General features: G+C 48.3%; 1 protein-coding gene across 17 annotated transcripts in view; it reads left to right on the forward strand.

The window, feature by feature from the left end:
* Nucleotides 1-27,112, forward strand: part of MAP4 (microtubule associated protein 4) — a 170,282-nt gene that overhangs the window by 78,056 nt on the left and 65,114 nt on the right. For all 17 annotated transcript variants that reach the window (XM_074573810.1, XM_074573816.1, XM_074573820.1 and 14 more), the window contains one exon: nucleotides 26,322-26,453. In XM_074573810.1, coding sequence (XP_074429911.1) covers nucleotides 26,322-26,453 — 132 coding nt within the window. The remainder of the gene's footprint in view (nucleotides 1-26,321; nucleotides 26,454-27,112) is intronic.

Genomic DNA, 27,112 nt, shown 5'->3' on the forward strand with positions numbered 1-27,112 from the left:
TTTGTATGATTTTGCCACTCCTTTTTTTTCTTTCTCTGAGTCTCTGCATTAGTATCTTTATTTCTTCGCACAATAGTCCTCTAATTAGTGTTTCGCTAAACTGACCTTTGACTTTCCCAAATGCAATGGTAAGGGAATAAATGGATGCTGCTGGCAGTGGATATTTTGGGCTGGGAAGTCATAATCCGATCAATGGTGAAATGCAGCTTTTTGGGTGGTGGGAACTTCGCCACAGACAAAGGATCCGTGTTAAGTGAGATTTCCGCTGTGTCCGATGTTTCTTGGGTTACAGCAGCCTTATGCTACAGGGATTTATGTTGGGGAGGACTCTCCTCCCCACCTCAGCTCGCAACTTCTGCTGTCGTGAGCCCACTCTGCGTGACTCCGAGGGGGTTTCCCATCATCCCGCCCTCTGGCAGCACGTGCGGCCGTTCAGCAAGTGTCAAAAACCAGTGTCAGGAGGGGGTTTTTTTTGCCTACATGATAGTACTGTGGGCTATCATGGGCAACTAGATACGCCCTATGGGCTACTAGATTCAGCAAATTGCCGTGTTATTACCAGGGAATGATTTTTACTAAAAGCTCAGAGTACACCCAGCATCGTACTCCGGGTTTTTCTTGCTGGGTTGCCCACTTTGGGCACTATTCAAGCACGTCGCGGTTAGTTAATAGATAAGATATTGTGCCTTTGCAATGTTACATGGCTATTACATTTTAAAATACGCTAGTTGCCTGGTCTTGTGATCTCTCTTTAGGCCTGAATTCTTTAATCTCCTGAACTGAGATAGAAAGATCCAGGCAGTTTGTGGTGTTGGTGTCTCAGGGAGCGGACGGAGACTGGGAGGAGCGAGAGCCGTCTCGGGGAACTTCGCTTCTGCCAGGCACAGCTCTTGCTGCAGGCCCAGAAAGTGGGTTTTTGGATAATTCTAGTGGCCCTGTCTAGGCCAGGTGAATTTGTAACTAAGAAGCCGGCTGAAGACTGAGAATAGCAAAAAAATTCCCCTAATACTTCGGGGAAAGGGAGTGGAAATAAGATAAACCTCGGCCGGGCTGGAAGTGCTGATTACATCCCGAAGCTGAGTCTCCTCTGACATAAATCAGTCCCCTCTTTTACATATGTTAAATGACGTGCTCAAGAAGCTTTTCTTCCTGGGCCGTAGTCTTGTTTGCTGCTTGTATCAAATCAGCTTAAGTCGTTGTGTAACGAGCTCTGTTATTTGGAGGAAAGTAGAGCGTGGCAGCCCCACCGGGGAGATGCTCCTGTCCCCGGGGCCGTGGCGACCTGTCCCTCTGCAGCTCCCGGCCAGGCTGGGGACACCAACGTGGTGTCGGAAGCGTTGGTGTTTCTGGTGGTGGGGAAACAGAGCTGGGAGAGGTGGGAATTAGCCAGGACGTGGGTTTTTCCGAAAGCCCATCCCTCTTTTGTACCCAATATCACTCTGGGTTCCTACCAGCCCGCTTGCTGACGCGTGAAGGACAGTAACTGTTGGAACTGGTATTGCGACTGGGAGTGTATTGAAAGCTCCAGTGACCACAGAATGACAGAATGGTCGGGGTTGGAAGGGACCTCTGGAGATCATCTGTCCAACCCCCTGCCAGAGCAGGGTCACCCACAGCAGGTGGCACAGGAACGCGTCCAGGCGGGTTTGGGATGTCTCCAGAGACGGAGACTCCCCCACCTCTCTGGGCAGCCTGTGCCAGGGCTCTGCCACCCTCAGGGGAAAGAAGTTCCTCCTCGTGTTGAGGTGGAACTTCCCATGGTCAAGTTTGTGCCCGTTACCCCTTGTCCTGTCCCCGGGCACCACTGAGAAGAGCCTGGCCCCATCCTCCTGACACCCCCCCTTTCAGTATTTATCAGCGTTGATAAGATCCCCCCTCAGCCGTCTTTTTTCCAGACTGAAGAGCCCCAAATCCCTCAGCCTTTCTCCATCAGAGAGGTGTTCCAGCCCCTCAGCATCTCAGTAGCCCTTTGCTGTCCCCTCTCCAGCAGTTCCCTGCCCTTCTGCAGCTGGGGGGGCCCCGCACTGGGCACAGTACTTGTAGTGATGACTCCAAGTAAAAGCGGAAGGACCTTTTTTTTTTGTCTAAAAAATGCTGTTGCCGTGGCCCTGTCTCTCTTAAATGGGATTTTCCTAGCAACCTGCTACTTCCTGCTTCTCGCTTTTTGCTTCTGAACTTTGATTCCAAGGTGGCACGTGTCCTACTTGACTTGTTGAATAGAAAATAAAAAAGCTTATAGGGAAGTAGTCCATATGGCCAGAAGTCTGTTACAGGCGTTAGGGTGAGGCTTAGCGAGACTTAAAAAAATGTTAATACAAAACCTTTAGTTTTCGTCGTGTGTTTCAGAGTCGTTCCAGCGAGCATCTGAGCGCTGGATGAATTCACGTGGTTGTTGCAAAGCTTGAACTTCCTGAGCAGGTAGCTGTTGCTTAAAGTATTCAAGCCGTGAGGTTTCAAGCTTCTCTCTTGAATTTAATATCTTATTAGTGCATTTCAACCAACCGATTGGTGGAGGTGTGCGTTAGAAGCGTGGAAGAAACATGCAGGCTAATACCTGGTAGAAAATGTGAACCCTTTTTTCTCTCTCTTCATCCTTCCCAGTTCGTCAGCCTTTACCCAAAATCAGCTTCGTTGCCATTTCTCAGAACTGTGTTTTTGCGTACCCAGAATATTTTTGTACGCGTAATCCTGTAAATGGATTTAAATTAAAAAATCCTGTAAACGTTTTTAAAAGAGAGTGGTAATTTCAAGAGTTTTTGAGGCAGGCAGAAGAGTGAGGTTTATTGCTGCAAATAAGCAGGACCACTTACCCGTACTGCTTTGTTCATCCAAAGTCGTGCTTTTGTCCTACACGTACATTACCCAATTTTCCTTTAATTAGCCTGTCTTTCTGGGACTTAACTGCGATTTTAAAAGGTATTTAGTTTTTTTTCTTCCCCTCTTTATTGCCTCAGACAACATCCTGGGTTTTTTTCTCACTTATTAAGACAGGTTATACTACAGTTCTTGCAGTGACCCTTTAGATTCCTGCAATTTATATTCCATTTCTGGAATTTATACGCCAATTTATTGCCAAAGGACAATAAAACAGCCAGTAGTACTGTAAAACACACACCAAAATTAACCTTAGTCTAAACACTTCATTATCACCTTTTTGCTAGATGTGGTTAATCATTTAGCTTCATAATAAGAATTTATCTTTCATAAAGATAAACTATAGGGGCTCCAGGAAAGCTGGGGAGGGACTCTGGAGCAGGGAGGGGAGCCATGGGACGAGGGGGAAGGGTTTTCCCCTGCAAGAGAGGAGACTGAGATGAGATGTGAGGCAGAAATTGTTGGCTGTGAGGGGGGTGAGCCCCTGGCCCAGGTTGCCCAGAGAAGCTGTGGCTGCCCCATCCCTGGAGGGGTTCAAGGCCAGGTTGGACGGGGCTTGGAGCAGCCTGGGCTGGTGGGAGGTGTCCCTGCCCAGGGCAGGGGGTGGCACTTGGGGGGGCTTTAGGGTCCCTTCCCACCCAAAGCATTCTGTGATTCTGTAATTCTTTATTAGATGAGTTAGCTAAATATTTGCCTTTGAGTTAGCGACGTGGCCCAGCTGCAAGCGGAAGGTGAGCAGGGTGGCGGCTGGGCAGGGATGCAGTCCTTGTCCATCGGCAGCCGTGGATGGAGAAACCCAGTGGAGAAGCCCCCGTGAGCGGAGGCTGCGGGAAGGTGGGTTTGTGCAAACCTCGTGCCCTGCGCCGACCCACCGGCTCCTTCCCGCAGGCGCTCGTGGGTAAATCTCAGCCTTTTTTCACCATTTCTTCCTGTCCTAAACCTGGAGCAGGGTGTGGGGCCGGGGTTGTCTGTAAAAACACCTGATTTAATAAGGGTTTATCCTGCTTACAAAAAAAATGGAGAAAGAATTGTGTGCTGGGATTGTGTGCGGTCGTATGACATGGGCTAAATATGAACCTGGGGGTTAGGAAACTTCCCTAATCCTGGCTCTGGTTGTAGCTCCCTCGGAGGCCTTAGCTCTTTAATCTTCTTCCGTTTCAGTCCCATCACTGAAAATAGGGTAAGGCTGATTATATTGTGCATTTTATCTTTTATAGCTATGCTGCATCTGTTATTATCACGGCGTTCTCATTTCAGTGGTGTTGACTAGTACCAGGGGTAATCTTGGATTAATCCGACCTTTTCTGGAAAAAGAAAATGGTGTCGTTACGAAACGTGTCTGGATACGGTGAGGCTGAGCGAGAGGAGGTCTTTGGTAGTTGGTTGTGAGAGCAAATCCACGCTCTGGGGCAAATGCATCTTTTAAATTGCCGATCAATCAGAATTCAGTGTAGGCCCTGGCTGCTGGTGGTTCCTCGTTAAACCCTATAAAGCTACTTTTTATGCAAACGAGTTTGAACAAATTCGGCTCGCTTAACCTTGCTTTAATAATTCACTGAAAAATAAAGAAATTATAAATATGCTCATCAGTAATCTCCCTTTTTGCTGCTATTTTGGTACAATTTGTGCAGCCACTTGCCAGCCCCAACCCCTAAAATACCAAGTATGCCTTCAGTAGAGTTTACGTTTCTAAAATGCTCGGTATTTGTCCAGTATAGCATAAAAGGTACCTGAATTATTGCTGAATGAGCACTGGAAAAGAAAAGCTTTGCAACTTTCTGGAGTTGTAAAGCTCTGAGACAAGGCGTGAGGGATGCTCGGGATCCTGTTGTCTTCTGCTGGCCCAGGGAGCTCCGCTGAGTCTTCCCTCAAGGGGTCTCCTCCCTTTGGGTAACGTGAGGCTTACTCTCTTCTTGGGGATTGCATTGGCCACAACGTTGGATTATTTTTTAAGTATGTGTTCTTCCTTTTTCCGTTCCGGTTGATGAATGCTGTGTGGTACCTCCTCTCCTTCATCCGACGTGATAAAAGCTCACCTCGATATGTCAGAGTTGGTCCCTCCTCGCTCGACGCTGCTCTTCTCCGCTGTAGGGTGATGGTTTCTGGACCACGGAGATGCCGCCGTGTTTGGACAGGGGGCTGCTCCCGTCAGTCTGCCAGCTCGTTTTACACAGCAGCGAATGGCAAAATAAGCTGCTTCCCGGAGGTGACTGAGTAGAAGTTGAAATTTCTTAACGGGCATCTGGCTGTTCGCGTTTAATCAATGCCTGTTAAAGTATGCCAGATTAACGGCTCCCCTAGGAGCGATCATAAAGCTTTAGGGCCGTAGATATTTCTGTACCACTGATGCTGTAGGCAACTATGAAATTAGAAATGACTTAGTGAGGTACGGAGGTGGTGGGGTCGCCACCCCTGGGGGTATTTAAAAGCTGGGCAGACGCGGTGCTGAGGGACGTGGGGTAGTGGTGGCCTTGGCAGGGCTGGGCTAACGGTTGGACTCCATGATCCTAAAGGTTCTTTACAACATAAACGATTCTGTGATTCTAATTGACATGGGATTTTAGGAAGTGAACAAAACACGATTGATCCCAAAAAAGAAATTATCTGGAAGGGACGCTTGATTTTTGTTTTGTCGTGTAAGTTGCGTTATTTGACCTTCTTCCTTTTACCCAGAGCATGCTGTATTTGACCTATCTGTTCTAAAAAAGAATTTTCTGTAGTTCTCTGTGACAAATTAGCTTTTCCATGCCCTCAGGTTAGTCTGGCTTCCTGAAGAACCAGAGTCTGGCTAAACTCGTTGTCTTTCTCTGCTCTTCCTGAACGGCTGGGGATTTAGCAGTTATTTGCATTTAAGAGGGTTGGTAGTTTCCTCAGAGGTGAGGGTAGGACTTAAACAATGGCATTTTATTCTTCTGGAGTCCTTTTTTCTGTGCAGATTAAAACTTACAATGTTAAATGGCTATTTACCAGATGCAAGAGGGAAACGCGCTGGTAGTTAATGAAGATGCCACATGGTGAGTTAGTGGGAAGGTTGGGAGGAGAACTCGGGTTTCCTGAGCCAACCATTAAAATTGTTGCTTCCCAACCAGAAACTGGCAGGCAGAGCGTCGGGACCTGAGATGTGATGGTGTTTGCCAGCGAAGGCTGTCGCGGGTCTCATCATCAATCTGTAATGGCTGCATGAACTGTTCTGCCTTAATGGGATTTGGCAGAGGAGGAGGGTTAGAGGTGTCCGGGTTCTTGATATGATGCCACGTATTCTGCCTTAATTGGTACACGGCTTTTTTGTGCTTTAAAACCTCTTTTCTTGGTGCCAGTTTAAGACGTGCTGCCGTAGAATGAAATTTGTCAACAAGGCAGAAGGTCCAAGGGTGTTTCAGATAGCAGAGAACAAGCATCTGATCTCCAGTACGTGCAGATGATACAAGTTTGGCTGTTCAGTTTAGTCCGGTGCGGCTGAGATGTGAAGTAGGAACGCTTTCTCGAAGCGTTCTGAGAAAAAGTACTTCCGCTTCTTTATTATAGAAGTATGGCTAAAAGGTAGGATTCGTGTTGTATTGCAACGTTAACGGTGTCACATTGTCACCTTCCCCGGTTCAGAGGGACCACTGCCATCGCAGCATCCTCCTCGCTGCCGTCGCTTTAGCCGCAGCTACGGCTTACAGCACAGAGACAAACCAAACGCGACGCCAGGTAACCTTGAATTACATTTTTAGGCGAATATTAAGGGGGAGAGTACCAGAGATGGGAGACCAGAGGGACTCATTACAAAGATGGGCTATGCAACGTTGTTGATGGGATCGACCTTTCTTAGATGAAGGTGAGAGTGTCTTTGGAGCCCGGCCCCATGCAATAGATGCAGTCACTGGTCTCCAGCTGTAGGACTGGGCTTCTTGAGACCACCTTAATACTCTTCCCCTTTTGAGTTATTTCCTTCGAACTAGCCCGGGTCCGTAGATCAATCGCTTGATCATGATGTTCTGACTACGTATGTATTCTGCAAACCGCGGACTCCGTTTAAATGCAAAGCTATATAATTTTGTGGGGTTTTTTTCAAACCGATCGAGTACACAAATCTGAAACGTAATGGTGAAGAACTGCACGATTTATTTCCATCTACTCTTTGAACCCACAGAAAAATACAGTCCCTCCAGATACACGTTTTAAAGGTAATGTCACATGGATGCAGTTAACACGCGGGCAAGCGTCTAACTTATTTTCGTAAGATACTTTTATTTGCAGTGCGTTTAGTGTAAAATACAGTGGTAAAGGAAGCCGGATTTTCAAATGTAATTAAGTTAATACAACCTTGTCTCTTTTGTAAAACTCAGAATTACCACGTGTGCTGGTTTATAGCCCAAAAACGACACGGTTAAATTCTAGTAACTCAACCCAGTCTGCCCATTCTAATCGTAGTTTATGGAAGTCATCATTCCTGCTGAGAAACTAAGGCGCAAATGCCATTTGGAGACGGCTAGCTGTGATTTTGCCCATTTGACGGGGATGATGAAGGAAGTCTGACTTTGGGGTCAGGCTCTGGGGTTGCGAGCCCGGTGCAGGGTCTCTGCTCACAGGGTGTCCCCGTCCCTACTGGTGGGGCTGAGCTGCCCTGGGCCACCTCTGCTGTTGACGATTGAGGCATCGAAGGTGTTTGGGAGTTAACTTAAAGTAGGTCTGTTTTAATAACACTACGAAGTGAGCGTGAACCTAGAAACAGGTTCTTGGGTAAGCAAACCCAGATTCTAATGACTGCAGGTAGAGGGGTGGTTTCTTTAATGAACACCTTGAGAAGGACGTGTTTTCCTGCCTCTGCTCATGGGCTGTTTCACTGCTGCCACTCCCTGATGGTTACTTAGAAAATTTCTTCTAACTTTCATGCTAAAGACACCGTGGGAATGATAAAAAGCGGTTGTTCTGTGCAAATATTGGCTTTAATCACAGAATCAGAGAATCACAGGGTTGGAAGGGCCCTCTGGAGCCCATCCCATCCCACCCCCTGCCAGAGCAGGGTCACCCACAGCAGGTGGCACAGGAACGCGTCCAGGCGGGGTTGGGATGTCTCCAGAGACGGAGACTCCCCCACCTCTCTGGGCAGCCTGTGCCAGGGCTCTGCCACCCTCAGGCGAAAGAAGTTCCTCCTCATGTTGAGATGGAACTTCCTATGGTCAAGTTTGTGCCCGTTACCCCTTGTCCTGTCGCTGGGCCCCACTGAGAAGAGCCTGGCCCCATCCTCCTGACACCCCCCCTTTCAGTATTTATAAGTGTTGATAAGGTCCCCCCTCAGCCATCTTTTTTCCAGCCTGAAGAGCCCCAAATCCCTCAGCCTTTCTTCATAAGAGAAGTGTTCCAGCCCCTCAGCATCTTTGTAGCCCTTAAGTTTGAGGAAACGCTTCCACCTCCCTAGGAATTGCCCCAGCAAACTCATGGAGAAAATCTGTTCACTTTCTTTCTTTTTTGCTGAGCTAAACCACTTGAACTCTTAATTTCTTCGTGATATCCAAGAAAGTTTTAATACCATTGTCCATCTTCCAGTCCCAAGCCACCATTCTTTATTTTTTCTCCCGGGACGCTGATTAGAGCGACATGACTTGTTTTGCCAAAGAAATCTCGCTGTTGTCTTATGAGTTGTTTGTGCATCCCTCGCCTGTCGGGCTCCTGCGGTCTCTTGTCTCTGCGTCGCACGATTCAGTCCGTCTGTATTTCATTACTAAGCTTAGCCCATGCTTCTCTTGAACACCCTGTTTATGGCATAAATCCCGTTAAATCGTTGTTTTGGTCCCTTGCCTGACCTTGAATTTCATAATGTCATCAAACATCTCGTGTCGACCATTCTGATATTCAAAATCACTGAATTCTTCCTGGATGGCATCATAGCACCATTTGCTGACTTTATCTTTTAATTTCATTTCCTCAGAGCCCTTTCTAACTTCTAAGACTCAAAATAAAAACATTAAGCCTGACTTACGCTGGTTTCTTGGTCTTCAAACTCTAGCTATGTTCCTCCAGCAAGATAATTCCCCTTTTTGACATTGCCTTGCCACTTGTCACTTAGCCAATTCTTTATTTACCTTTGTGTCATTTCCTTGTGTCTGCAGTTTCTCTAACATTTCCCCTGGCTACAGATAAAAATACTTTACTTTCAGCTAAGTCAAGTCTTCCACGCTTTGTCTAGAAAATCTGTTGTGTTACATCTCTTACGTTAGCGCTGTCCTGTTTTTCGATGATGCAAACAGCTTGTCTTTCAAAATGTCGCTCGCATGAAAACAGTTTTGCAAGGTTTTAGGGAGTGATCAGTGTCTCGATCTTACAACCAGAATGACTGACTCTGCTTTAAAAAAAAATAGAGAAAAATCTACATTTATAAATATATTGCTTGAAGTTTCATATAGTTTAATGCAATACTGCGTTCTGCTAAAGCCGCAGTCGCAGATGTAACGTGAATGGGAACCAGATAATCATTAAAACATCCAAATTAGAGTTGCCCAGTTGAGTAGCTGAGAGTTGAGGAAGAGTTGTGTCGGGTGCTGCCCCTGGGGAGGAATAACCCCCTGCACCAGGACAGGTTGGGGGTGACCTGCTGGAGAGCAGCTCAGTGGAAAGAGACCTGGGAGTCCTGGGGGACAACAGGATGCCCACGAGCCAGCAATGGGCCCTTGTGGCCAAAAAGGTCAATGGCATCCTGGGGGACATCAAGAAGAGTGTGGCCGGCAGGTCAAGGGAGGTCATCCTCCCCTTCTGCTCTGCCCTGGTGAGACCACACCTGGAGCACTGTGTCCAGTTCTGGGCTCCCCGGTTCAAGAAGGACAGGGAACTGCTGGAGAGGGGACAGCAAAGGGCTACCGAGATGCTGAGGGGACTGGAGCATCTCTCTGATAAGGAAAGGCTGAGGGATTTGGGGCTCTTCAGTCTGGAAAAAAGACGACTGAGGGGGGATCTTATCAACACTTATAAATACTGAAAGGGGGGATGTCAGGAGGATGGGGCCAGGCTCTTCTCAGTGGTGCCCAGTGACAGGACAAGAGGTAATGGGCACAAACTTGACCATGGGAAGTTCCACCTCAACACGAGGAGGAACTTCTTTCCCCTGAGGGTGGCAGAGCCCTGGCACAGGCTGCCCAGAGAGGTGGGGGAGTCTCCGTCTCTGGAGACATCCCAACCCCGCCTGGACGCGTTCCTGTGCCACCTGCTGTGGGTGACCCTGCTCTGGCAGGGGGTTGGACTGGGTGATCTCCAGAGGTCCCTTCCCACCCCCACCATTCTGTGACTCATTTTCCCTGGCCAGAGCTTCAGTTAAAAAGAAAGATACGTGTCAGCTGATGGTTGGTTTCAGGTACCAGTTGTGGGGTGTGTGTTGGTTATAGAAGAGCTGGTCTTCGGGGTCACATCAGTGGTTGCACCTCTTATGCTTTAGGCTGTTCTGTTGAAGTGATTTAGCAGAAGCTGGCCTCGAGAGGCGGTCCTGCTTGTTGAAGGAGTAATTGCAGGAATATTGGAATCGCTGTTTGCTCTTCAGGATTACGGTTAATTGAAGGTTGTAGGAGCATGTGGTACCTTCCTTCTTTACATCTGGACAATTTGCCTGGGTTTGCCGCGTATTACTGTAAAAATGCTGTGAGAAAGACCTTGAGTCTCATGAGATTTAATTCTGCAGGATAAAGTATTTGATAAAATTTAAAATCTGAACATACTGAGAGATCTATAGCAGATTTGTAACTAAAAGGTCTGTTATGATTTCGGGAAAAGCCAAAGGGTATGAGGGAAAGAAGCCGCTTACCAAGAGACTTCCCATTACACTGATTCTTTTACCCCTTTCTGCATTCTGACAGTTTTCATTTCTTGGAACTCATCCTCCTAGTTGGCAGGTTAATTCACATTTTCAGAAGGGCTGCTGCAGTATTTCCTCCGTTGAATGAGCTCTGCCTGTCCCTGACTGCAGCTGAAACGATGCAGAGATGGCACCGGGTCCCACTGATGCTGTTGTCGCTGAGACTCGCGCTGCTCTTCTGTCTCGGTGCTACCTGCAGTCCTGCTAAGGTTGCTTCGGCAGAGCGTTTCGGCACTAACCCTCAGCGACGCGAGCACAGCTAGCCAGAGCAACGCGTCTCAATGCGCGTCTTTGAACGTGGTGGTTAATTCAAATATTGCATTTCAAGCCATGCCTCCAAAAAAACTCTCAGGGGGATTTAGAATGACAGACTGGTTTGGGTGGGAAGGGACCTTAAAGGCCACCCAGTGCCACCCCCTGCCCTGGGCAGGGACACCTCCCACCAGCCCAGGTTGCTCCAAGCCCCGTCCAACCTGGCCTTGAACCCCTCCAGGGATGGGGCAGCCACAGCTTCTCTGGGCAACCTGGGCCAGGGGCTCACCCCCCTCACAGCCAACAATTTCTGCCTCACATCTCATCTCAGTCTCCCCTCTTGCGGCGTAAAACCCTTCCCCCTCGTCCTGTCGCTACTTTCCCTCATAGAGAGTCCCTCCCCCTCTCTCTGGAGGCCCCCTTTAGGTACTGGAAGGCCGCGATAAGGTCTTTAAAGGGTTTTTTCCCCCATTTATATACTCGGGAGTAACCTTCTGCCTAACTGGACACCCCGCTTTTTTACAGCCCTTAAGCAGACAAGCTTCTGTAGACGTGGTGCCATGCGCTCGCCCAGCTGTGGTTCAAGGTCAGACTTTCTTTGCGCTGTCGTATTATTTTTTTTTTTTTATTTTTTTTTTTTCCTAAAACAAAAACAAACCAGCAGACTCGTCCGCCCTGGCTGCGGCAATGCCCTGCAGTGCAGGCACTGCGGTTCTCCATGCGGCTGGAGCTTTGCGGGCCATGAAAGTCTTCTGACAACCCTGGAAACGTCCGCTCTACTTACTGTCACCCAAGCGGGAGCATTAGCGGTTCTGCTTTAGCCGTGTGCCCGACTCTGTCAAATACATCTAGGTGAGACAATTCAACATTAGACCAGAGATCTGAGTAATAATTTATTTTTTTTCTTTACGCGTTGGGTCTGCGGTGTGCAGGTGGGAGCTCCTGTGCAAATCCCAGCTCCGGAAGCCTTTGCTTCCAGGGAAACTGCGTCCCTCGGGTGGTTGTGCTCAGTCTCCAGTGGCTTGTCCGCGTGAATAAAGGTATTTTATCCGTTAGTTTTACCAAGAGAAAACAGTATTGACAAGATTTATTTAGCACCGCAAAACACCGAAACCTCCTTAGCGAGGAATTCCAAAAAATTCCTAGAAAACTGGCTGCCTCCTTACAAGGCTGTAAATTAGAATGATTTCAAAAGAGCAGAGACGGCGTGTCATTTTTCTCATTCTCTAAGCAGAAGCTTCCTGAATAAATAGTGATAGAATTGTAGATTCTTCTAGTATCATGTAAATGGCTTCATGCTTTGATGTCCCTCGTGTCATTAGTTTGACACGAGCTGGAATTAATGGCCATAAAACTAATTTACAAACGTGGCAGATAGCTTTCTCTTGGCTGCTGCTGATTCCTCGTGTGAGCTCCCCGCTTTTGCCGTGGGATTTTTTTTTTTTTTAAATTTTTATTTTTGCAAAGCGGAAAGTAGGTCACGGCGATGTGTGTGAACATGGGCTGCGAAACGGGCTCTAATCTCGGCGTTAAACAAACATGACTGTAATGCTGAAGGGAAATTTTCTATTTTAAGCGCTTATTTCCATTATCGCTATCTCGTTCTGCAGAACAAGCAGATGGGGACTTCTGTGTACGCGCACCCACAGATGGGATTCGGGAAGCAGTAGAATAGATATCGAGATATATATATATATATCTATCTCTGTGTCTATACATATATATATGTATTTATATGTTTCAAGAGTGACAATATATGTTGTCACTTCTGAACGGTTCCTCTGCATCTCGTGTGAAGCAGGCGGGGAAAGAGCGAAGGTGCCAAAATATGTAGGTCAAAAGAAACGAAGCGTTTTGAATCTAAGCAGCAATCGAACGCTGGCGGTTCTGGGGCTGGAATTACTGATACCGGATGGCTGAATGTGAAGCAGAATTATATTAAATTTTTTTCGGAGTTCCCGGGCTCCGTGCATATTTATAAAACATTCTTAGTCCTCTGAGTGGCTTCCTCACTAACGGCTCCGGGCGTCTGGTTTTGGGGGATAAGTGTTGGCTTACGATCTAGAAATATCTGAAAGAAATTGTTTGGATTTTTTTGACGAGGAGAAGGGTTAGTGAGTGGCCTGGCGCTGTCTCTGCTGCGTGTTTTTCCTTCCGAGAGCTGAATGAAGATAAGGTGAAGATAAGGTGGAAAGCAAGGAAATATGATAGAATTGGCTATTTTTAGGCAGGTAAAGGTATGAGCGGCAGGGAGAAAAGGATAGTAAAATTAAATTCCTCTTGGCAGTCCGGGATCTCATGAGTTACATCTGTTGGGAAGATGAAGTGCTGAAAAACTAACGAAGGCGAACGATTCGTATCTGTAGGCACGACATTCGTAGACTGTTACTAACGTGGCCGTGTCAGGAGTTCTTTAAAGGGTCTGGAAAAAAGGAGGAAATTAATAAAAACGGAAGCTAGGACTTACAGCTCGAGAGATTTAACAACTACAGAGATGAAGGTACATAACGTTTTACAGCTCCTGAAGTACATGAGTCAAAAAGGAGCTTTCTAATTCATTAGGCGTAAGAGAAGGTTGGAAGAAAACTATGAAACAGAGATGGGGGAGAAAACGATGCGAAAGAGGCTGCAATATTCAGACCCTTGTCTCCTTTAGTGTTTTATTATTTGATTTGATAAGTAATGCCGTTTATCAGGGGCGTAGCACAGGCCCCTACACGCGTGAAGCAGGATCTGGCTCCGAGCCGTCGGCAGCTGGTTGGGACTCTGGGGAGGGGAGCGGAAGGTCCCAGGCGACGGAGAGGGCAAGCACCGCACCTGGGTTAGAGGTGTCAGCCATTACTAACTTGCAACCTAATTTAAATTAATGAAAAGACAGTAGAACGAGTGACGAAACAACGAGGTAGAGAATAGCAGGGTAATAAACGGGGCGCGCTGCACCCTGGGAAGTCTTCCAAGCTGCTTTTGTTTGGCCAAGGGAGCAGATGAGGTGGAGGTAAAGGTGGGAGGAATGAGTAAGGACGTTGCTTTAACGTGACCCCGCTTTCCTAATTTGCTTGTTAAAAGTTTTGAGAAGAGACAGTCGGTTTTGTGCCCTCCTCGGCTGGAGAAATAGCTCTTGAGAAGTACTTCTTAGTGGATCACTTCCAAGGAGTTGGCTGGACGCTTCACATGGTGGCGTATGGACCTTGTTCTTGTACCTGTTTCTGTTTGTACATATTGACTTTCAAAAGCATACGCTTGGATATTGTGATCGTTCAATAGGGGCTGTAAGTGCTCTCATTTCTTTTTTTGTTTTCTTCTCTGGTCCTGATTACATTTGAGGAAAGAATTCAGCAGAAAAGCACTTGGAGGTTGTCAGGAGAAAACTTGAGCGTTGTACCATCACACCCAAGAGGCGGCTCAGCGCAGAAAAGCAGCGGCCGTGGCCTGGCGGGAGCGTCGGGTGCAAGGATGTAGAGGCTGTTCTTCTGCTCCAGTTGCTTTTGATGACGACTTGGCTGGGTGGCTCTGCCCGGTGTCGGTCGAGCAGGCAAACGGAAGACAGTCTGGGGACATGGGGAGTGTCTGATGTTTAACCGACCCAGGAAAAGACATCTCAAGTATAAAATGTTTATCACGAAGAGAACAGTAATTGGTTAGTCTGTCTGGAATGGGCATGGGATAAGAAGAAATCTTAGCATCTTAAAGATGAAGAAGGACTTGGTGTCTAGCTGAAGAGAAATTTGCAGGCTTAGTTTTCACGACAGTTTGGGTAAAAGTGATCTGGTCTCAGTGCAGAAGGATAAAGCTTAGGGAAGGCTGGAGCCCCTCAACACGAGTTACCAAATCATCATCAGATGATACGTAGGGGATATTTTCTTTAAGAATTTTACTGCCTTTTTATACCTCAGCTATTTCTTTTTAAATCCCCTCTCTGGATCTCGGATTTCTTTGGGGCGAGGGGCACTGTCCTACTCGCAGAACGGCAGGAGCTCGTGCTTTTGCTGCTTTTCTGTGTGTCTGGTGTCCTGAACCCTCTTTAGCTGTCGGCCTCCAGCCAGGCTGCAGCCCGGGGTTCCCTATAACGTGTCCCAGGGGACCGGCCCATCATCTCGGCTGGGCTGCAGGCCCTCCCAGGGCCTCCTGCTGCTGAGCAAACCTCCGGTCCTGTCCTCGGCTCTACGGAGTCACCACATCCCCGAGAGGTACCTTGCAGCACATGTCCCAGGGTCGGGGCTCGCAGGTTACCGGCTGTTCATGCGCGACGCTGTAGATCCTGCTCATTTTTTAAACTCCTGGGTTGCACGTCTCGGGTCTGGTGTATGTCTTGGGTAATGTTTTCTCATCCTTCCCCACCCACATCCCCAGAGGTCGAGGGGACACCCATGTTCCTCTCCAGGAGACCACTTCCATTGCCCTGGAGGAAAAGGACTCCTAAACCTGTCTTCGAACCAAAGCCCTCGCACCCCCCAGGGGTGGCAGGTCACGCCTTTGCGTATCCCTGTTTGAAAGGTTTGAGCGTTAAGCTCAGCACTGCCCTTTGCTGAAAGAATCCTTCTGCTGGTTCCTTGCTGCTGCTTCTGCTCTTCTCTCGGAGGCTCCTGCTCTGAAGAGCTGCGCAGTTACTTGACCCTGGATTAACCTGGAGCACAGTCAGTCGTCTCAAAATGTGCCAGTGCCGTGTCTGAGATGCTGCTCCAGCCTCTGCCCCTGCCCCGCTGGAAGAAGTTATCATCGTGTTTGAACTGGAACATTCCCTGAATCAGTATAAAGTGGTTTAAATTTGGTAACAGCCCTTTCAGGGGAAATAGTTTTTTTTCTGCTTGGAACGAGGGATGACAGCGCTCTGGGTCACAGCTCGCTGCTGCAAACTGCAGTGTCATTGCCTCATGGTGACAGCACAAGGGACGCGCTCCCTGCTTGGGAGCACGGAGGGGCTTCAGTCCACCACAGATCTCTTTGGGGCTTCCTTCTTGTTTAGCATCGTAGCACCGCGCTGCTCTGGTGGCTTCCAGGTTGCTCTGGAAGTCAGGAGGCCTTTGTAGGACGTTCAAGCACTAGAGATTTTATAGAAAGGCAGGTGATACTTATTTTAAACAAAACTTTTTTCACTTGCGATTGTTCTCTCATCACTCACAACTCGCAGACCTGTGTACTCACGAGCGTGAGGTCTCCATGCTCAGGAGCTGTGGCCAGGCTGGCAGCATGGAGGGTGAGACTCTACCACCTGTTCCTCACATCTCTTGGGCTCTTCTCTGGTGCCAGCAAAGTGGGTTATGGACAGGCCCACCGTAAGGGAGCCAGCGGTTCCCACACTGTGGGTCTTTTGCCTCAGAATTTTCATAGAATCATAGTTAGATTTGGAAGGGACCTTAAGGATCATCGAGTTCCACCCCCTGCCCTGGGCAGGGACACCTCCCACCAGCCCAGGTTGCTCCAAGCCCCGACCAACCTGGCCTTGAACCCCTCCAGGGATGGGGCAGCCACAGCTTCTCTGGGCAACCTGGGCCAGGGGCTCACCCCCCTCACAGCCAACAATTTCTGCCTCACATCTCATCTCAATCTCCCCTCTGTCAGTAGAAAACCCTTCCCCCTCGTCCCATGGCTCCCCTCCCTGCTCCAGAGTCCCTCCCCAGCTTTCCTGGAGCCCCCTGAGGGACTGGAAGGGGCTGGAAGGTCTCCCTGGAGCCTTCTCTTCTCCAGGCTGAACCCCCCCAGCTCTCTCAGCCTGTCCCCACAGCAGAGGGGCTCCAGCCCTCCCAGCATCTCCGGGGCCTCCTCTGGCCCCGCTCCAACAGCTCCGTGTCTCTCCTGTGCTGAGGCCCCAGCGCTGGAGGCAGCACTGCAGGGGGGTCTCCCCAGAGCGGAGCAGAGGGGCAGAATCCCCCCCTCGCCCCCCTGCCCACGCTGCTGGGGATGCAGCCCAGGCTGTGGGGGGTTTCTGGGCTGCCAGTGCACGTGGCCAGCCCATGGCCAGCTTTTGCCCCCCTGCAGCACCCCCGAGCCCTTCTCTCAGGGCTGCTCTCCATCCCTCCATCCCCAGCCTGTGCTGGGACCGGGGGTTGCCCTGACTCAGGTGCAGGACCCTGCACTTGGCCTTGCTGGACCTCCTGAGGTTCACATGGACCCACTTCTCCAGCCTGTCCAGGTCCCTCTGGATGGCATCCCATCCCTCCAGTGTGTCGTTTTTGCTTATTTTAACTTCATAAATTTTAGGCAAGGCTGCCTGGTCAAGATATTCAGATACCTTTTTGTACATTCTTCTCTGCAATTACGAGGCTGGATCCAAGGCCAGGGAATGGGGGAGGGATTTAGCTGACTCAACCTTGGCATTACAGCTTTGGGGTTTCTCTACGTAGAGATGTTCTTTTCTATTGTCAGTGTCTTGTGTTGGGCCTGTTGAACAGGTTTGTGGCTTTTTTGCATGGCTTTGCATTAAAATATTCACTACCAAGGATACGCAGGAGGCCCTCGACTTTAGGAAGGAAACCCAAGTGAAACAGTAAAGCCATCTTAGTTGTATCACTTGGCTCTCCAAAATATTAGTTAAGAAAAACGAAACAAAAAGCCCAAGAGCAGCAAAAAGTAAAAATATTCAACCATGTTTCAAGTGTCTGGTTTTAAAACGCCTGGTAGCACGGGGAGTATTCCCGGAATCCTCGTCTTCCTGCAGAAAACACAGGTGTCCTCTTCATTCACCAAACAGGTACCTGCCCGGAGGAACACTGGAGGGAGAAGTCTCCTTGATAGAGCTATTTTGTTTGTGTGTGCCTATGACAACGCTGTGGAAATAAGCCTTTAGAGAGCCTTTTGGTTAAAAATAGGACTTCAAGTGCCTTCGTTATTAAAAACCATAGAGTCTGTCGAGCACAATTCTAGATGGAGGAGTCCAAGGAGAGATTCTGGTGGAAGCTGTCCTGCATCGCAGTGCGGAGCGTTGTGGGCAATCCGTGAGCCTTCTCCAATAACATCTGAGATGGGAGAACAGATTACTCACTTCCGAGCATCTGACATTCCCAGCGGGATGCAGGAGCTTGAGAACAAACATCCCTCGTAGAACGATTAGAGCCGAGGGTGGGAGGTGAGCTTTCTCTCCATCTTTGGTTCTTGCTCTCAATTTATTATGAAGCAATCACAGCTGAAGGAGCATCTCTTTAGGAAGAATAAGTAAGGATAAAATCCGACACAATAAACTCTAACAAATGCATTATTTTTTTTTCTTGCCCTTTTTTTTCTTTTTTTAAAAAGGCAAAATGTGAACCTTGCGTTGAACTTTAAAGTTACTGACGCTGCGTCTTTTCCGTTAGGAGATATCGGTTCTGACAGTCGTCGGCACTGAGCTTTTTTAGCATTCCGGATTACGTAACAGCATGGAATTTCAGAAGGAAAGCAATAAAAAGTGTCTGGAATTGTCAGCACTGCCTGAAATGCCCTGCGGTTTCTAGAGGACCTGTAATATATTCCTGATCTTCTTTTTCCCACCTAACTCAATGGTGGACTTTAATTTCATTCTCATTGCGGCAAATTAAAGTATTTAGAGTCATCTCAGCCGGACTTGGTTTGAGCTCCTGGTAGTTCAGCCTTTTTTTCTGCAAGGCCAGGAGTCTTTTTCTCTCCCAAAGAGACTCCACAACCTCTCTGGGCAACCTGTCCCACGTTCAAGTTCCCTCAGATTTTTATTTAAAAAAAAAAATAAATCAAAAATTTAAATGGAGTTGCCTGTATTTCAGTTTGCCGAGAGGGAAGTCACTGGGCAGAAAGGAACCAGTTTGGTGGCTCTGGTCTGGATAAATTCCTGTCCATCGAGGCTGCCAGCTTGGTGCTTTTTGTATTGATTAAATGCAAAAACTTCTTTTAATCTTGAGCTCTTTTCCTCTTGGATAAAAATGCACAAACTTCCTTTGGTGGGCTGGTCCGCGTCCTTTGCCACGTAGTTGTTTGTCTATGTTTATCCCTTAGATTTTGGGTGGTGGTGAAGCTCATCTGTAATACTCACTTACCGTGATTTTTAAGACCCTTCCCTCTGAACTGACCTAGAGAATATTCTATTTTACAAAATAACGAAACTGATAATAAAATATTGAGGAGCTGTTCCTGCGGGGTACTTCCAGCCAGCAGGTGGAGAAGGAGGGCTGAGCGTCCTCGGAAGGGGCACTGTGGGACCTCGAAGGTGAGACTTCTGCATCCTGTACCCGAAGGAATCCATCAGTGTCCTGAGCGAGGGAAGGAGAGCCCGGAACGTCTTGGGAAGGAGAACGTGGAATGTCTTGGCTGCCTGGTGGGGGGGTTTTACCTGATGCTCCAGGCATCCTCCCATCCTCTCTAACCCCGCTGGTGTAGCGTATTGGTGGTAGCACCTCTGTGTGCGTGCTTAAAAAAATCAGAGAGGACGAGGACGTGCCAGCAAGTATCTCATGAATCCATATGCTGGGAGCCCGGCGTTCAAAATCTCATGGAGAACATAAAAATGTGCATGTTGCCAAACCCCCTGCCTTCTAACAACGCTTCTTAAAGTTCCTTTTAGAGGTGGTTGTTCGCCGTACCCTGCAGAGGTGGTGGTGGGGGGACTTTGTTGCCTTTGAGACTGCAGAGAATTTATTCCGGGGCACGGCTGCTTCTGTTGGTCTCGGGGTGATTTCAGCGCGGCGATCTTGGCATCCATTTAAGATGCCGAACCAAGGCCGTGATCTGGGCAAATTAGCTTTGAGATCAGCTCTAGGAATGAAGCTCTTAAGCTTCTCTTTTTCTGTTCGCGTGGCGCTGGCAGGGGCATCTCATGGCTGCAGACTCATTAATTTTGAAGATACTTAACCTCTAGCTAGAGATCTGGCCAGAGACCTCTCGAGATTAGCATCTCCTGCTGCGAAAAGGCTTTATCACGGTAATCCTCTCCTGGGAGTGCTCCTTGCTGGAAGTTCGGTGGGATGTCCTGCGTGTTGGTGGGTACAGATTTCCTTCTTTCCTTCCGGAGGTGTGAGCACATCAGGCTGCCCGCGTTGGGAGCGTCGGTGTCGTAGGGTGCCAGAAGTTCTGGGTTGTGTGGATTAGCTCCTGAATTGGCTTACGTGACCGTGCTGATCTTTGCAGAGCAGATGATCAAACAAACAAACCAACGCCGTCAGCAGCCCCACTGAACGTTTTGCGCTCTTTCTCCGCAACCTGCCGTGGGATCGGTTCAGGGAAGGCGCTACTTGCATGGGATCTATATTTTTACTTTCTGAAGCAAGTTTGCTTTGTAAGTATGTTGTTAATGCTATTTCTTTTCTTTAAGGAAGACTCTAAGCTGTAATCCTACATTGGTTTATATTATCAACAGTCGTAACCGGATTTTCAACCATCAGCGAGCTTTTAATGCTTGCTAAAATTACTTTACAGGTTTGTGGGATCTGTCAAACTTACATTTTGTGTTGAGTCCGTTACCTGCTGCTGATCCGTATTAATAGGCACTTTCAGGGTTGATCGTCGTGAGGGTTTGGCTCGTCATTTCTGTTTGGTTTTATGTCTTTTATTTGTAGACCACGTGCAGACTGTGTGTGTTAGGAGGGTCTGCACAACTGGGTTTGGAGCTGAAAAATCTTATTTTCTACAGTCTTTGGGACCCTGTTTCTGAGATCCCATTTCTCGTGTTCCACCGGCCTTGAGTAAGGAGAGACTGAACACTGGGATGGGGTGGAATAATAATAAGCTGGAAGGGTCCACTTTACAGCTGTATAAATAGTGGTGTCGTTTTGGGGTTTTTTTAATTAGCATCTGTTATGAAAATGTCGCATGAAAAATACGTAAGTCTTCGGTTTATATTTCTAGGGATTTGGCAGAGGCAATTCACATCTGCTTTTGAATCATCTTTCATCTGGCTTTTGGGGCTTTTGTTAGAAGTAAGGGTTTGCAAACGCCGGTATAGTTCTGGTGAGCTGTTCCAGGAGTTTGATTTCATCTGGTGCCACGTGTAGGGGCCCGTTGTGACAGGACGAAGGGTGATGGCTTCAAACTGAAATGGGGAGATTTAGACTTGATAGAAGGAAGAAATGTTTTACGCTGAGGGTGGTGAGCCCCTGGCCCAGGTTGCCCAGAGAAGCTGTGGCTGCCCCATCCCTGGAGGGGTTCAAGGCCAGGTTGGATGGGGCTTGGAGCAACCTGGGCTGGTGGGAGGTGTCCCTGCCCAGGGCAGGTGGTGGCACTGGGTGGCCTTTAAGGTCCCTTCCCACCCGAACCAGTCTGGGATTCTAATTATTCCCTATACACTCCTTTTTGCCTGCTGCCTTGGCCTGCTCGCTCCTTTCCCAGCAAGGTGTGTGGTTGAGGGAGGTTTCTCTCCTCTTTAACGGCACGAACACAACCTGCCTGCTAAAAAAAAATAATGAAAGCAGAGGTTTTACTTCTGATTTACCTGTTATGATCCTGATTTTACATTCTTTCCCCATGAGGTGTGTTAACAATAGCAACAGGCCAATGCGTATTTGTGGTCTAATGTGTATTTGTGGTCTAGTACTAACAGATTTAGTTAAATATTTGGAGCTCAATCGGTGCGTCCTACAGTTGACCACCTTAGCGTGGGTCCAGCCCAAAAATCGGTTGAAGTCATCTTTGAGAAAGTTCACGTCAAATTTTCTTAACTGCTCCCAGGCCTCTTCCTCACCCTTGACAAGGACACTTGCGGTCGTCTGATTTTTTGCTTTTAATGGGAGTTTTTATAGACAATGAATGACAGGTTCCTGCCCGGAAGAATTCACAACAGAATATAATTAAATCCCTTGCCATTCTGTGTCACGAATAATCGTAAATAATAACATCTCTTGATACATGTGATGACATTTTCTCCTCAAAATCCCTTGCAAATCTAAACGATCGGTGTCTGTCTTAATAAAATATTTCCTGCTTAAATTGTGGGCCTTTGGGCTACCCCCGGCCTCCATGATCAGCCGGCGTTGCCTTACGCTGGTTTTTCTGCTGGATGCCGGGGGGTTGTTGCCTTCAGGTGCCACCTCTCCTGCATGCTGCGGGCCACCGTCACACCTCGGGCTGGCCACGGAGGGGCCGGAGCTGGCGTAAAGCTCGGCCTTGGGAAGCTCCTGTCTCCTCCCGGCTGAAGTCAACCATGGCAAATGGAGGCATTCAGCAGAATAATGGCTAAAAGCCACTGGCAGGAAAGCAGCGTCCGCTTGCCAAATCGGCACGGCTTTAGGATGCTCGCAGCATCTGCAGGGGCGTAGCACAAGAGGTAGGAATAACTGCGCTGACGGTCAGAAATTGGGTTTATTCAAAAGCAGTTCTTCGGTGCTTGCTTTTGGCGGTGTTTACCCAGAAGCGAAGCAGCAGAAGATCTTGTGTTTGCTAGAGTTACACATTGAATTCCCATTCTCTGGCCCTCGGAGTGCATATAAGGGTAAGAAATAAATGCATTTTATTTCTGTTTAGTTGGGTCAGAATCTGAATAGGAACTCTTCTACCACCGTGAACTTCTGTTAGACCATACCGTTGCTTCCCGTAGTCGTTGCCCATTTTTGTGGTGTGTCGTACCCAACCTGCGGCTGGTAGGCAGCATTCCCTATGTTTTGAATTTCGGGGGGTGGGGGACGGAAAAAGCACGTTTCCAGCGCGTTACTTGTTGGGTTGTTTCTTGTCGGACACCAGAGTTGAAAGGCTGGTGCCATGAGTGGTCTTGTTGAAAAGTCTGTCTCGTTTCCCTTTGAAGATCCAGTTCCTTTTTGATCGCTGCATCCACAGCACGGCATGTTTCTCAGCCCCCTTGGCAGCGGAGGACACCTGGGATGTCCCCGTTCAGGTGACGCTCAAACCTGGTGACACCATCTCTGCCTCCCTCTGAATTTCGGTAGAGAACCGCTCGCCTGGTCCCTTGTCCCGCCTGCCACGCCGCGGCTCACGGGACGCCTCCAGGGGAGTTAAAGCTCATTAATTCTCCTGCCTTTCCTGGGGATTATCTGCGAAGTCCCTGCTAAAGTGTGTTGCCGTTAATCACCCAAAATAGGAATCCCCAGGAATCCGTAGGTCGTCAAACGCCTCTGACCTCGCGAAGTTTCAGAGCCCAGGGAGCGGGGCATGGAGCTCCAGAGTTTAATTATGAGAAGTTGTATTTAGGTACCACGCTCAGAGTCTGACACGCTTCTGACTTTATTGCATTGCCTCCTGTTTTTGGAAAAAACAAAATCTCCCATCAAATTGGTGTAACCACTGATTGATTAGTACTGGCAGGGGTTCATAATTTGGTGAAACAAACAAAAAAAAAACCACCAAAAAAGCCCTCTTTTATCTTCCTCTTGCTCAGTCACTTTTTTTTATTAGAATCACTTTTTTAATGAGAATTATTACAACCTCTTTTATTAGAGTTATTACGACCAACCTTTGTTCCGCCTTGCTCTGTTTGCGATGGGCTCGTACCTCGGCCTCCGAGAAGAGGCAGCGGTCGTTGCTTTTGTGTACCAGCGTTGTGGTTTTAATTATTTCTTCCGCTCTATTCCTTCTCCGTGTTAACATTGGCTTTGCTTTTATTAAGTGCAGTTTTACACTGAATTAAGGGTCATTTATCGGGGATACCTTTTGAGGCACACTATCAGTTTCCTTTCCTGAACTCCAGTCTTGCCAGCAGTGTCGTTAGCCTAAGTGAAGGTAAAAATACTAAAAGCATAAAGAGATGTGTGGGCACATTGCATTAGGGGTGAGAGAAGGAGTTTGTGTAAAATATTTTGTGTTTTTTTCCAGAAGAAACTGGGAACCGGTTTGAAACTGTAACGTCAGTAGAAGAGTTGACAAATTCAGGTCTTAAAATGAAAATTAATCCTAGAAGTCGTGAGTCTGGGTATTTGTTTTGAGCCTTTCCCCTGCACTGGTGATACTTGAAAACTTTAGGACGTATGGTTTTGTTTCCTTTGTACAAGTACAGGATCTGGAAATGGAAATGCCTTTGAAAGCTGAAACGACCGAGCTTTTCACAGCGAGGGATGGGACTCCGAGGGAGCTGCAGTGGCGTAGCCAGCATTGGCGCAGCTGAAGTTCAGGATTTTTTTGTGTGTTAATTTTAAGCGTAACTCAAACCTCGTCGGTGCCAGCTCATTTATAGCTAGCTTTCGTGTGCTGTTTGCATCGATACAGCTCTTATTTACACGGAGAACTTAATGCTTTAGTGCTTTTTCCCATCCTGGCCGTTACCACTCGCTGCTGCTTTTCTTTCTCTGTTGAAGTGATTTAAAGTTGAAGTGTTAAAAATAGCGGTCAGTGGACATGCACCTGCGGTTCCTTTCACGGCCAAAGCTCCCCCCTGATACCTGGGGGTGGGTCACCCTCCCCGAGAGGCCGGCAGTGCTTGGGGGCCTCTAAAACCCGGCCTCCCCGGATGGAGGTGAAATCAAATTGCTGAAGGCGACGTTGATGCGGATGGGGCCGTTGTCCGTGTTTTGTGCGTCAGCCACAGGCAGAGCTTCAATACAGCCGAGTGCTGGGTCCTGCTCTTGGGTCACCCCAACCCCATGGACGCTCCAGGCTGGGGGCAGGGTGGCTGGAGAGCTGCCCGGCGGAAAAGGACCTGGGGGTGTTGGTCGACAGCGGCTGAATATGAGCCAGAAGTGTGCCCGAGTGGACAAGAAGGCCACCAGCACCCTGGCCTGTGTCAGCCATAGCGTGGCCAGCAGGAGTGGGGCAGTGATGGTCCCCCTGTCCTGGGCACTGGTGAGGACCCACCTCGAGGGTCGTGTCCAGTTTTGGGCCCCTCATGCCAAGAAAGACACGGAGGGGCTGGAGCGAGTCCAGAGAAGGGCAACGGAGCTGGTGAGGGGTCTGGAGCAGGAGTCTTGTGAGGAGCGGCTGAGGGAGCTGGGGGTGTTCAGCCTGGAGAAAAGGGGGCTGAGGGGAGACCTTCTCGCTCTCCACAGCTCCCTGAAAGGAGGGGGTAGCCGGGGGGGGTCGGGCTCTTCTCCCAAGGAACAGGCGATGAGACAAGAGCAAATGGCCTCAAGTTGCGCCAGGGGAGGTTTAGGATGGATATGAGGAAATATTTCTTCCTGGAAAGGGCTGTCAAGCGTTGGAACAGGCTGCCCAGGGCAGTGGTGGAGTCGCCATCCCTGGGGGTATTTAAAAGCCGGGCAGACGCGGTGCTGAGGGATGTGGGGTAGTGGTGGCCTTGGCAGTGCTGGGCTAACGGTTGGACTTGGTGATCTGAAAGGTCCCTTCCGACCTCAACGATTCTGTGATTCTACAGGCTCTTGCTTATCCACTAGTTCATCCCAAGGTGCTATACTGGGAGAAGAGAATAGGCTGGAGCAAAATGGAGATGTAAATTCAAAAACCCAAACACAACAAGAATGGAAGGTGAGGAAGAGGAGAGCCCATGGCGTGTCTTAGTGCTGCTGCGGGAGGGTGTTTCTGTTCACACTTTGCTTTGGTTTCTAAATATCTTCCACCTGCTTGTAAGGACTTCAGGAAAAGGCTGATCTGCAGCTTTTTAGTATTCCTTGTGACAAATCTCGTTGAAATAGTTTTATGTAGTCTATGTTTCCCTGCATTTTTAGGTTGTGAAAGGTGCCTACCAAGGCTTCGGTAATAGAATACTTGACTCTATAACATCTCGAATTGCTGAAGGCTGTTGGTCTCAGTGGAGTGGTTTTTGACAGGGGCCAGCAAAGAAGGATCAACGTTTTCCTTGGACGGTTATAAACCATCAGGCTTGGATGTGTTGCTGTGTTCAGAGAACCGTCTTTACCGTACGCTGGGGAAGATTAGGCTTAAGTGTGAAATATTAAGATATACAAATAAAGGCCTTTGCGGCATTCAGGGAGAAGTTATTCAATTAAATGATTTGGAGTTTGTCTTCCTAGTAAAATAGAGAGCAAACCCATCCAACGGGTACTGTGTGTCTGTGGTGGCACTAACGTTTTTGTTAATACGGTGGGATTTGGCGTATGCAAGTCAATGGGCAGGAGAGGAAGGGGCTTTGTTTCCCCTCCTTCCCCGCTGTGACCTGACGAGCAACTTGTGTTCGGCATTTCCGTATGGCCAGACGTGAAAGCTTTGCTCAAACTCGCAAGTTTGGGGTCTCGGGGTTGTTCCGGCCCTTATGGTAATGAAGAATCTCCCTAAAGGTGAGCGTGAGAAGCTGGCGTGAATTGTCCAACGCTTGAAGAACAGCACAGGGCTCTGCCGTGTGTGTCCGCTCTGGATCTTACGTGTGTGTCAAGATGCAAAAATTCCCATTATTCTGTTTCTTATGTTTGAGGAGTTGGATCAAAACAGTAAAAAATGAATATTCACCGTCTCTGTTTTGGCTAACAGTTGATGTAATCTGTTGGCCTCTGAATGTCATATCATGCAATAATCTATTTTAAATGTTTTAGCTTAACGTTTCGCTTTTTGACTGTGTCGTTTTCTCCTCTGATTTCAGTGTTCCCAGGAGAAATCATGGATGAAAAGCTGTCCTACAAAGACTTTCTGGATCGCAATGATACCTGGACGGTGGACGACAGAGACCTGTGCTTTGAATCGCAGCCCGTGTTCAAACCCATGGAGATGACTGGTAGGAGTGGGTTACTCCGAAAACTGTGGGATGGGTTATTTTATCAGTTATGTGGTAGATTCCTGGCCTCTAAGCCTGAGGATGGTTTTATTCTCTTGCCTCCCTGTGGCCAAAATTGTTGAGAGCGGAAAGCGGGGCTTCCCTGGCGCTCGGATGTGCCCGTTCCAGCCGTCACGTAGCTGCGGCCGCAATGCGGGTCGCTCTGTTCCCGAGGCGGCCTGCGCAGCCGCTGACTCGCTTGAAAATTAGATGAACCTTGTATAACTTTGCACCTGCAAAAGGATAACCCTTTCACCCGACAGCTTTCACCCAGTTTTCTCTCATTTTTTGAGAAAGCTTATGAGAAGTTACTTGCTCGCTCTTCAGGGTTTGAGAGACGTGTGTGCTGCCCGGATCATCAGAGGCAATAAAGCTGGGAAAGGTACTGCCTGCAACAGGATGAAACTTCTTTTTATACGTTTTTGAGCACTGTAGACCTGCTTACTAAATTATTTTCTTGCTGTCTGAATCTCACGTTTACTAAGAGGTTCTGTGAAGAAGTCAATATATTGTTACAAAGGTAAGAAATGATTCATGGAACAACTGGAACAAAAGAGCTGCTGGTTTCTCAAACACAGTTGTTGGGTTTTCCCGTCCCGTTGCTTTGTTAGAGGGAAGAA

Source organism: Larus michahellis, chromosome 2 (genome assembly GCF_964199755.1).
Source record: "Larus michahellis chromosome 2, bLarMic1.1, whole genome shotgun sequence".
NCBI classification, from domain to species: domain Eukaryota; kingdom Metazoa; phylum Chordata; class Aves; order Charadriiformes; family Laridae; genus Larus; species Larus michahellis.